This window comes from Eubalaena glacialis, chromosome 5 (genome assembly GCF_028564815.1).
Source record: "Eubalaena glacialis isolate mEubGla1 chromosome 5, mEubGla1.1.hap2.+ XY, whole genome shotgun sequence".
In the NCBI taxonomy this organism is placed as follows: Eukaryota; Metazoa; Chordata; class Mammalia; order Artiodactyla; family Balaenidae; genus Eubalaena; species Eubalaena glacialis.
In genome coordinates, this window is record NC_083720.1 from 65,867,116 (window position 1) to 65,879,596 (window position 12,481).

The 12,481-nt window shown below is 41.2% G+C and overlaps 1 protein-coding gene across 6 annotated transcripts in view; it reads left to right on the top strand.

The window, feature by feature from the left end:
* Positions 1-12,481, top strand: part of WDR19 (WD repeat domain 19) — a 93,881-nt gene that overhangs the window by 76,868 nt on the left and 4,532 nt on the right. For all 6 annotated transcript variants that reach the window (XM_061192174.1, XM_061192176.1, XM_061192175.1 and 3 more), the window contains 6 exons: positions 325-449; positions 3,128-3,209; positions 4,967-5,117; positions 6,772-6,895; positions 7,662-7,738; positions 8,061-8,185. In XM_061192174.1, coding sequence (XP_061048157.1) covers positions 325-449; positions 3,128-3,209; positions 4,967-5,117; positions 6,772-6,895; positions 7,662-7,738; positions 8,061-8,172 — 671 coding nt within the window. In that variant the 3' untranslated portion in view covers positions 8,173-8,185. The remainder of the gene's footprint in view (positions 1-324; positions 450-3,127; positions 3,210-4,966; positions 5,118-6,771; positions 6,896-7,661; positions 7,739-8,060; positions 8,186-12,481) is intronic.

Sequence of the window (12,481 nt, forward strand, 5' to 3'; positions counted from 1 at the left end):
TCTTATTGACCTAGTTCTTTATAACACGCAGGGACTGTTTATAGAATCTCTAGAATGGTTCTGTTCACATCTGTGCTCTGTAAATAAATACTCATTGAAAAAGTCAGAATTAGTCTGACATCTTCACTAATTTTTGCAAGCTGATTCTTTTAGATGTTCATAAATATGGAATACACTTTTGGAAAATATGGAATTAAATGTCATTCTTTATTACTTAGTAACTTAATAAGATGATTAACAAAATCCACCTGTAAAATGGTGGCCCATAGAAAGTCCTCAGATTTCATCCTTTGCAGTAATGTCATCTTACCACCTCTTTTCAAGGAAACTATCGGAATGCACATGACGTTCTCTTCAGCATGTATGCAGAACTTAAATCTCAGAAGATCAAAATTCCCTCTGAGATGGCCACCAACCTCATGATTCTGCACAGTTACATACTAGTGAAGGTGAGGCCCTTCGAGTGATTCGGGACCCAGTCTGCCAGGTGCGCTAATCACCTGAAGGGCTTTCCTTCTGGGCACCTCTCCATTGGATTAGAGCCATTTTCTAGATCTCTGTAGCGTTAACCAAAAAAGCAAGATACAGAATAATTATACAATATGTTGCTTTTTGTGTACCAAAAGGCAGAAATATATATATATTTTTTCATTGCAAATTAAATTAGAAATATACTTTTAAAAAAACCTAGGAAAAATAGTTTCCTAAAGGGATCAAGGCATGGGGCAGAGGAGGCGTGGCACCAAACCCAGTCAGGGGAGAAGAGGAAGAACAGGTTTCTCCATATAGTATATCTTTTTATACTGTTTTGATTTTGAAGCATATAAATGTATTACTTGGTCAAAAAAAGATTTACGGAAAACATTTTTGTTTAACCAGAGCTTCCTAAGTTTATTAATTCTAGGATAGTGGATTTTATACAATTCCACTGTGTTTTAATACTATTTAGTTTTCATCTGAGTATAAAATAGATATTCACTGAGAAAATTTAGAGAATATAGAAAAGTATAATGAAAAAATAACTTGCCCCCTTTAAATCCATCACCAGATATAACAATTGTTAACACTGTGTTGTATATATCCTCCATATTTCTAAAATACATGTGTGCACCCTTTTTTTTTTTTACATTAAGAATATATTTATGTCCCTAAAAATCACTGATATTTTTTAATCAGTGATTTTCAATAAAAACAAAATAGAACATGCAAACCTGAAATACTTCTATTTACAATTTACATGAATGTTATATGTGTGTGTATATATATATATATACACACACACACACACACACACACACACATATATTTATATACAGACACATATCTTTGTAAAAATACAGGTAGATGCCAACTTACGTACTTTTCCAAATTTTCATTTATGTCAAAGTACATCTTCCCATATTAATGCTAAGTCGGTTTTCAGGCCAGACTACAAGAGCTTACGCAGTTTTGAAGCTTTCTAGGTTACAGCAATCACGTTATGAATGGTTTAGATCCTAATTATGGTCCATAACAGCACTGCCCAATAGAACTTTCTGCAGTGCTAGAAGTGTTCTGTATCCACTAGCCTGGCTGTGGAGCACTTGAAATACAGATAGTGCAACTGATAAACTAAACTTTAAACTTTATATAATCTTAATTTTTATTTAACTAGCCACATGTGACTAGTGGCTACCATTTTAGACCCCATAGGTCTATAGTCCTGATTGTAAGAGAAAACTTAGAATTCCAACGTGCAGCCACCAGGAGTGCATTTCCCTTCGGTGCCGCAGGGGGTCCCTTCTCATGTACAGAAAGGAATAGAAAGGGGGAGGGAGGACTTTCTCAGCTTCACACATCAGTGCTGGGGGCACAGAATCCAGCCTTTAGGGGTGGAGGGGAGGATAGAAACAAGTTAGTGGAAGATGGGAACAAAAATAGGGATTGCTGTAAGAAGCCCTCCAGGACCAGGGCTTTCTTCCACCAAAAGCCATAGGGATGGTTCTCGAGTCTTTTTCTTTTCCTCTGGCCCTAAGAGCTGGCCCATCACTTCCACTGGACCAGACATGCTCTTCCCCTTCCACTGAAGAGCACCCGTGTGACTTTTCCCCTCTGCTCTAGTCTCTTACTCAAGCACCAGATATTTTCAAGATTTTTAACTCCTTGTGGTATCAGAAGGGAAACTATTAGACCTTATCAAATAAGAATTGATGTAAAAATGTCACAGCCCTCTTTGACACAAAGGACTGGAGAAAGTCAGCCACATTTCAGGGGAAATGGAGACTTGGCTTTGGTGGATGCTTCCTCCCCAGAGCTGAGACAGGGACTTTGGCTGAAGGACAGCCTGGGGCCTTTGCACATGGGTGGCTGAGCCGGGCAGTCTGAGGCCCAGGGAGTCAGTGGAGGGTGACTTTAGATTCAGTTAATATTTATGAATTACGTTGCAGTGCTCAGTAAATTATACCATCATCCACGTGCTTAGACCGGATGGATTATGCCTGGGAGTTATTCTGTACTCACCCTTCACCTTCTCACCAAATATCATCAGTTCTGACTCCTCGTCTGTCTACTTCTCTCCATCCCCACTGCCTGCCCTCTGTGGACCGCTTCCTCTCACTGGACGACAGCAGTGACATTGTGGTCCAGCCCTGCCGACTCCCCAGCCTCATGTCATCCTAAGTGGACCCCCTCCTTTCATCACAGATCCCACTTGTACTTACCTAAGCTCAGGCCCCTCCAGCCATCGTTGCCCCTTCCCTTACACAGGCAGCGCCCTCTTCCTATAGCAACTCATCCTCTCTCCTGCCTAACTCAGAACTCAGCTTTCAGGTCTCACAACAACTTGTTAGTCCCCCCATAATGGCCAGTAAGAGATGGACCAAGGATTTGAACTCATGTCGAGTGGTCTCAGGCAAAGTAAAAAGCAGAGTGTAGAGTAGGGGTGAGGCCGGTGAGGCCAGGGGGCCAGGTAGCAGCTGCTGGAAGGAGGATAAGTAAGGGAGAAACCCCAAGTGGCATTAAAGTAAGGCTGCAAGGAGCTCGTGACCACCCATTCAGGGTCACAATCAAGGAGTTGTTTATTTGGGTGAATGAAATATGGATTAGGGTTAAAGTCTCTAAGAAGAGTAAAATTTATCATTTATTTCAGATTCATGTTAAAAATGGAGATCATGTGAAAGGGGCACGTATGCTTATCCGGGTGGCCAACAACATCAGCAAATTTCCGTCACGTGAGTACTGAGAGGAGCCCGTGGTCCCCATTTCTGCCTGACTGTAGCATGACGAGATCCTCCTCACTAACTCTGCCAGCCGCTGTCCTCTACACGTAGTAACTCATTTAATCCTCACAACAACCCCGTGAAGCGGTGTAACCGGCGTCCGTCCCCAAGACCTCCCCCAGGTGTGATAATTCACGAGGGGACTCACATAACTCAATATATAGTAGTGCTAAAGCTAAGATTTATTACAGGGAAAGGCTACAAAGCAAAATCGGCAGTGGGGAAAGGTGCGGGGGGGTCCCGGAGGTCAGGGGCGAGCGTCCACAGCCCCCTTGCCCCCCCCCCCCCACAGTGAAGTCGCACTGGACACACTCAGCACCTCCGGGCAGCATGTGGAAGGTGGTGTCTACCAGGGTGCTTGTGAGAGACTCGGTACCCAGGGGTGGTCTTGGGGAGCTGGCCACGTCAGCACCCCCTGCTTGGCATGTACCAAATTTTCAGACTCCCAGAAAGCAGGTGCTCCGCATAAACCCTATTGTTTGTACAAAAAGGTCAGGCACAGGCAGCCACTCTTCTCAGTTCTGGAAATGGCGGGAACTCTCCCAAAATCCAAGTTCCCAGATCCCAGTTTCAGGCAGATCCTTCTAAGGAAAACAGTCTCAAGATTGCACACAAGTGGCCTATTGTTATTTTCCGTATTTTACAGATAAGCAAACTGGGGCAAAAGAAGTGAGGTAACACTTGCCTGAGACCATACTGTCAGCCAGTAAGTCTGACTCTGTGTTCTCAACCATTGTAGACCATTGCCTCTGAAAAAGGTCCCAGTATTCTAAAAGACATGTCATTATAACATTTTTCAGTGATTAGATTTTGTCACATTCCATGACGGGGTCAACAAACGTTTTCTGTAAAGGGTCAGATGTCGAATGTTCGGGGCTTTGTGGGACACGTGTCTCTGCTGCAACTATTCGACTTTGCCGTTTCAGCGTGACCCGTACATAAACGGATGAGTGTGGCTGTTCCGACAGAACTTTACTCTTTTGGACACTAACATTTGAACCTCATAAACCTTTCACATGTCACAAAATATTCTTCTCCTTTTGATTTTTTTTCCAGTCGTTTAAAAATGTAAAAGTCTTTCTTAGCAAATGGGCCATACAGAAACAGAGGGCCAGATTTAGCTCACAGGTCATAATTCACCAACCCTTGTTCTCTAAATGTGTTCTTTTTTGTTACATAAAAAAGACTACAATAATTGTACAGCATGCCGGCAAAGGGTGTGATAGGACAAGCATTCTCATGACTGCTGGTGGGAATGGACATTGTTGTGGCCTTTCTAGAAAGCAGTTTGGCAATTTGTGCTAGGAGTATTTTTTCTTTGAAGTCACGTTCTTTGAGCCAGTAATCTGACTTTTAGGTATCTGTCCTGAAGAAACAGGTGCACGCAGAGAGGTTAGTGCATGAAATTGTGCATCTCCCCACCCATTCATCAGCAGTCCTGGCAAATGCAAAACTCTCTCAGAGGCGGGGAAGGACGCACGCAAAAGGTTACCGCAAGGGAGTGTGGGTCCTGGTGTTACAGGCAAAACACAGTATCATCAGGGGAAAGACACTGTGGTGAGCAGTTACCTGACTCCACTGCCGTGCCCTTTCCTCGTTAAACAGTCCATTTCTGGTTCTTGGTCAGCAAAAGCGAATTTAGAGAGGTGCAATCCTGGCATCACGCCAGCAGAGGCAACGTGCTCTTCCTGCTCCTGTTTGCGTTGCAGACATCGTGCCGATCCTGACGTCTACCGTGATCGAGTGTCACAGGGCCGGCCTGAAGAACTCTGCCTTCAGCTTTGCAGCCATGTTGATGAGGCCCGAGTACCGCAACAAGATAGATGTCAAATACAAAAAGAAGATCGAGGCAATGGTCAGGTAGGCGGCGACAGCTGTTTCTACCATCTAATCGCATTTCACAAGTGTATTTTTCAGAACGTAGCTGCTATTTTGTGGGCTGAACAAGAACACAGATTGGGGTTAGCAATTAGGATTGTATTCAGCTACCAGCACCTGGAAACCCAATGACGGCTTTATCTGACTTATCTGACTCATGCACAAGGCATCGTAGTCCAGGGCTGGTGGTGCCGTGTCCCGATGTCACCAAGGACCAATCCCTCTGCCTTTTGGCTTTACCATCCAGAGCACAGAGGTTTCCTCCTCATGGCTGCACAGTGGTGGTTGTCATGGTGGGGTGACATCATGTACCCCATTCAACGCAGAAAGAAGGAGGGAAATTAAAAGATGAAAAGGTCTTTTGCCTTTTTAGTTAGGAACGACACCACCCCCAGGACTTGCATTTACATCTCACTACTCAGCCGCGTGGCTACCTCTAGCTGAAAAGCATCCTGCTGAGTAAAAACCAAGTTCTGTTGGCAAGGAAGAAGGAAAAGATGGCTATTAGGGAGGCAGCAAACAGCGTGTCTGCCACAGACAGACAAAGAGTGGATATTTCTCAGTGTAAGAAACTTGGTAATTATACCGCCTATTGCCAAAAGAGACTCCATTTCGAAATCCTGTGTAGCTTCAAGGGCACATAAGGAATACCCTCACTTCAGAAAGCCTGGTTTTCAACAGGAAAACTAGGAGAAAGTAGCATTCATCTTTACAAAAGGAAAAATTAACTGCAATCCTGTAGTAGTTCTGTACTACCACTTGTTCATAGCGATGACATCTGGGGTACCTGTTAGTCCCATTTTGACCAGGGAACTCAGGTGTACCTGAATCTTGACCCAGAACTCTCTCATCTCAGCCAAGGGAGATGGCTACACCAGTAATGGCAAAGGGAAGCAAATACTACTTATTGTTAGCTGGGCTCATGGCAGAGAACTCCAACCTGCTTAGGGGCTACATGGAACACTCCCTTTTTTTTTCCAAAGCTGATAAGCCTAAGTAGCTTCAGACCAAATCAGTCTGACCCAACATACCTGCCATCAGGGAGAGTGAGGTGGGGAGAAAAAGCTACAGCACATTTATCCCCCAGTTTCGTGCCACACCAGCCTAGGTGCCAGCTTGAAGAGGCGCTGGTTATTCTCTCCCCGCGCAAGAGTACTCTTAGCTATGAGGTCTAATACTGTATCTGCTGGCTGCATGTGGCTATTTAAACTTAAATTAATTAAAAGTGAATAAAATGTAAAACTTAGTTCCTCATACTATCCATATTTCAAGTGCTCTGAGCTCCATGTGGCTCACAGCTACCGTATTGGAGAGCGCAGAATTAGAACAGTGCCATTGTCACAGAAAGTTGTGCTGCACAGCCCTGGACAGCCTTTACGACCTCAGTACACAAATGGAAAGACAGAGAAGTAGCAAGCTCACTACTCCAGTGGCAAGGAAGACACGAGACAGCCAGACCCACCCGTGTTTTCTCCCACGTAATGTGCTGTGAACTCCAGCTCCCAGAGGTGGCCATGGAATGCTAGTCTGAGCAGTCCTCATTCCTCTCGCTCCTCCGTGGGCCGGAGCGTGTACCTCTAGTCTCAGAGTCTGACTATGAAGAAGTAGGTGCATTTCATGTGATTCTTCCTCACAGGAGACCTGATACATCCGAGACAGAAGAGGCCACAACCCCATGTCCATTCTGCGAATTTCTTCTCCCAGAGTGTGAACTTCTCTGTCCTGGATGTAAAAATAACATCCCATATTGCATTGCAACAGTAAGTTTCTTTATCATCATTTCCCTTTCTTTGCATATATATCTATAGCCCATTTGAATACTTGTTGTGTGTCAATACTTTCTTCACTTCTGAAATAATCTTATCCCTCAAATTTCCTGCAACATTTAGCATACAATTTCATGGTCAACAAAGTTGAAAGTTATATTCAAGGCACGTAATAACCTAAGTGAGTATCAGGAAGGCACTGTGGGGCAGGAGAGCACACACTTGGGGATCAGATGGTCCTAGGCTTAGATCGTCTTTCTGCCACTTACTGGTTACATAACCTGGTGCAATTTGCTTTTACCTTGCTAGGTCCATGGGTTAACGGTACCTGCCTATTGAGGTAAACTGCAGGTTGACGAGAGGACATGTTTGAAGCCTTAATACAATTCCCAGCATGCTGTAGCACTTAATAAGTGATGGCTTTTACTATATACTTTAATATTAAGACCTATTATTAGAAAATTTTAAAATATCAGATTATTTGTTCATCACCAGGCTAACATAAGCTTTATTTTAAAGGAAAATAAATCTAGGTAATGTCACAATATTGAAGATTATTCTCTTTATACATGAATCTGATAAATTTGGCTTTAGTCCTTTTGATGCCATTTCTTTCTAATCAATTACCCACCTATGTGAAATATCAATAATTTCATAATTTAGAGGTCTGGCTTTTAACTGTAACCATGTATTCTAATTGAATAATGGGGGGAGTTTTAAAAATAAAGATGAATTTTATTCTTCAATGTACTGTTTCCAGGGTCGACATATGTTACAGGATGATTGGACAGTGTGTCCACATTGCGACTTCCCTGCACTGTATTCAGAATTCAAGATGTAAGTGCGCATCATTTCACTCAGCCAAACAGATTTATCGAATAATAGGCCTTTTATTCAACCACTTTTATACTGAGGTCTCTTTATTTGTTCATGTTCTTAAAAACCTCTAAAGACTCAAATTGTCTTCTTGGAAGAACCTTCTGTGATCTTTGAGAACATTTTCCTTAAAGGGGATTTCGCGTGAGACTGAATATTCCTAATTCTTAAGTCTCATGATGAACGTGTACTAAGAAGTAGAAAGGAATAGTTGTTTTTCACATCACAATAACCCAAAAGTAAAGGAATATTTAACCTACTCTGTCTTTCCCTCTCCAAACAGCATGTTAAACACTGAAAGCACATGTCCTATGTGTTCAGAAAGATTAAACTTTGCTCAGCTGAAAAAAATCTCAGACTGTACCCAGTACCTGCGGACAGAAGTGGAGCAGTGAGTGGCATGTGCAGGTAAGTGCCAGACCATCCACTTACCTTCCCAGGGCACGAGATCCACGGGGTGGACACAGCTTTACAGTGTTTTGCCATTGGCTCCTTTTTGTGCATCATGTAACTTGTCAGATTTGAACGAACAAAACTTGTCAGATTTGAAACAAACCTTCGATGTACTTTAAAAAAAAGCTAAAACGCAGGTTGTACAGTCTCCATGGTGACAAAGGTTATCTGGCCAAGCAGCATCATGGATTCCAACCAAAACGTATATTATCAAATCACATGGGCTTCTTTTTAACCAATCCATTAAAACTGTAGCTAGCTATTAACAGTGGGGTTTTTGAGTTCTATAATTCAGGAGAATATATTGTAAAAATTTTTGTTTCCAGATGCTTGAAAAATCCCCATTTCTTTTTCTTTCCAAGTGTCATTTTTGTTGCATGGAAGCAGCACAATACCCCTTCCACTCTCACTCCATTGGCAAGAATTTACTCATAGGGCCACACATACTGCAAGCGGAGGCAGGGAAACATAGTCTCCAGGTGGAAAGCCAAAAGCCCCTGCCAAAAACTCTTTAATTTTAAGATTCTTTAATTAAAAGGAAAAAGTAAGATTAGTCCCTGACACAGCACTAAACATAGTTACAACGGAACCCTAGGTTTTCACACGAAACCTGTTCTCGCTATCTTCACTCCATCAGTAAACAGCAGCTCCATCCTACCAGCTGATCAGGATGGAAATGTGGACACCACCAATCCCCCAGTCCATGGGCAAGTCCTCTCAGTCCCCCTGCAGTGTATCTGCTTCCCTTCCTCAGCGGGACTTTTTATTGCACCTGCAAAAATAAAGAGCCTAAAAGACTCGACATGAACTGGCCCCAGCCTCCTCCTTTGCTCACTACGCTGCAGCCCCACTGGCCTCTTGGCTGTTCCTTGGACTCCAAACTGCTTTCTATAGCACTTGCAGTCTCTCACATTCCTGCCAGCAGCACCCAAGGGTTCTAGTCTTCCCACATCCTCACCAACACTTGCTGTTGTCTGCATGCTTGATTATAACCATCCTAGTAGGTGTGAAGTAGTATCGCATTGTGGTTTTGATGTGCATTTCCCTAATAATGATGTTGAGCATCTTTTCACGTGCTTGTCGGCACGTGTATCTTCTTAGATAACTGTCTTCAAGTCCTTTACCCATTTTTTTAACTGGGTATTTTGTCTTTTTATCGAGTTGTAAGAATCCTTAATATATTCTAGGTACAAGTCCTCTATCAGATACATGATGTGCAAATATCCTATTCTGTGGAAGTATTTTACTTTCTTCATAGCATCCTTTGATGTACAGAAGTTTTTATTATTTTGATGAAGTCCAATTTATTTTTTTTCCTTTGGCTGCTTGTGTTCTTGATGTCATGTCTAAGAAACCACTGCTTAACCCAGCATCACAAAGATTGACACTTATGTTTCATTCTAAGAGTTTTATAGTTGCTGCTCTTATACTTAACGTTTTTGATCCATTTAATTTTTGTGTATGATGTGAGGTAGGGACCCAATTTCCTTTTGTGTGTGGATGACCAGGTGTCTCAGCACCATTTGTTGAAAAGACTGTTCCTTTCCTATTATTACTGGGTATTGTCTTATTATTGTTATAAAGGTTCTTTATTTGTATATTCTAGATCTAAATCTTAGATTTATTTTGCCGATATTTTCTCCCACTCTGTGGCTTCCCACTTCTATTTCTTAATGGTCTTTTTTTTTGGAATATAGTTGATTTATCAACTATAAAATGTGTTAGTTTCAGGTGTACAGCAAAGTGAATCAGTTATACATATACTTTAATGGTCTTTTGATGAGCAGATTTTGATTCTGATGAATTATAATTTATCATTGTTTTATTTTATTATTACTTTCTGTGTCTAAGAAAATTTTTGCCTACTCAGAAGTCAGGAGCATATTCGCCTATGTTTTCTTCTAGAAGCTCTGGGTCTGTGATCCATCTTGAAGTTATTTTTGTTTACAGTATGAGGTGGGGATTGAGATTCTTTTCCCCCTCAAGTAGATATCCAGTCTTCCAACACCATTTGTTGAAAAGTCTTTCCTTTCCCCATTGAACTGCTTACATGCCTTTGTTGAAAATCAGCTGGGTTTTAAAAATGGGTCTACTTCTGAACCCTCTCTTCTTTTCCATTGCTCTATTTGTCCCCTATTTTTACACTATACTGTCTTCATTACTGTGACGTTATAGTATATCTTAAAGCCAGGTATTGTGGATCCTACAACTTTGTCATTTTTTCCAAGACTGTTTTGACTACTCTTACTTCTCTCCATTTCTCTCTAAAATTGTAGAATCAGTTTGTCAAATTCTGTTTTAAAATCTTGCTCAAATTATGACTGGGATATGTTTATTTTTCTGTTGCCACATATTATGACATATTTAGCATCTTAAAACAATATACATTTAATATTTCACAACTTTTTTTTGAAGTATAATTATCACCTTGTATTAGTTTTAGGTGTACAACATAATGATTTGATATATGTTTATACTGTGAAATGATTACCACAGTAATTTAGTTAACATCCATCACCACACAGTTACATTTTTTTTTTTTAAATATATATATATTTTTTTAAAGAGCTCCTGACTTTATTTATTTATTTATTTTATTGTTTTGGCTGTGTTGGGTCTTCGTTTCTATGCGAGGGCTTTCTCTAGTTGTGGCAAGCGGGGGCCACTCTTCATCACGGTGCGCGGGCCTCTCACTGTCGCGGCCTCTCTTGTTGCGGAGCACAGGCTCCAGACGCGCAGGCTCAGTAATTGTGGCTCACGGGCCTAGTTGCTCCGCGGCATGTGGGATCTTCCCAGAGCAGGGCTCGAACCCGTGTCCCCTGCATCGGCAGGCAGATTCTCAACCACTGTGCCACCAGGGAAGCCCACAATTTTTTTTTAATTGAGAACTTTTAACATCTATTCTCTTAGCAACTTCCAAGTATACAGTGTTGTTAACTATAATCGCCATGCTGTATATTACATCCCCAGGACTTACTTGTAACTGGAATTTTATACCTTTTGACCACCTTCATTCTGCCCACCCCCACCCTCTGGCAACCAACAAATTGTTCTGTATCTATGAGTTCAGTGGGGGTTTTTTTAAATTAAACATGTAAGTGAGATCATATAGTATCTGTCTTTCTCTTATTTCATTTACCATAATGCCCTCAAGGTCCATCCATGTTGGTGCAAATGGCAGTATTTCCTTCTTTTTTATATGTATATACACATGTGTACATATACACCACATATTCTTTATCCAGTGCCATTTTCTTTATCCAGTATCAGTGGACACTTAGGTCATTTCCATGTCTTGGCTATTGTAAATAATGCTGTAATGAACACTGGGGTGCAGATACCTTTTCAAGATAGTGATTTTGTTTCCTTCAGACAAATACACAGAAGTATAATTGCTGGAACATATGGTAGTTCTATTTTTAACTTTTTGAGGAATCTCTAGTGTTTTCCATAATGGCTGCATCAATTTACATGCCCACCAACAGTGCACAATGGATACCTTTTCTCCATATCCTTGCCAAGACTTGTTATTTCTTGTCATTTTGATAATAGCCATTCTAACAGGTGTGAGGTGATATCTCATCATGGTTTTGATTTGCATTTCCCTGATTAGTGATGCTGAGCACCTTTTCATGTACGTATTGACCATATGTATGTTTTCTTTGGAAAAATGTCTATTCAGAGCCTTTGCCCATTTTTTTAATTGGATTTTTTTTCTATTGAGTTGTATGAGTTCTTTATATATTTTGTATATTAACCCAAATTATCAGATGTATGATTTGCAAATATTTCTCCCATTCCATAGGTTGCCTTTTCATTTTGTTGTTGGCAACTTTTTAGATTGATGTAGTCTTCCTTGTTTATATTTGCTTTGTTGCCTTTGCTTTTGGTGTCACATACAAAAATACATTGCCAAGACCAATGTCAAGGAGCTTACTCTCTATGGTTTCGTCTAAGAGTTTTATGTTGTCAGGCCTTATGTTCAAGACTTTAATCCATTTTGAGTTAATTTTTGTGTATGGTGTAAGACAGTGATCCAGTTTCATTCTTTTGCATGTGGCTGTCCAGTTTTCCCAACACCATTTATTTAAGAGACTGCCTTTCCCCATTGTATATTCTTGGCTTCTTCGTCATAAATTGACCATATATGCACAGGTTTATTTCTGGGCTATTTTGTTCCATTAATCTGTGTGTCTGTTTTTATACCGATACCATACTGTTTTGATTACTATAGCTGCATAATATAGTTTG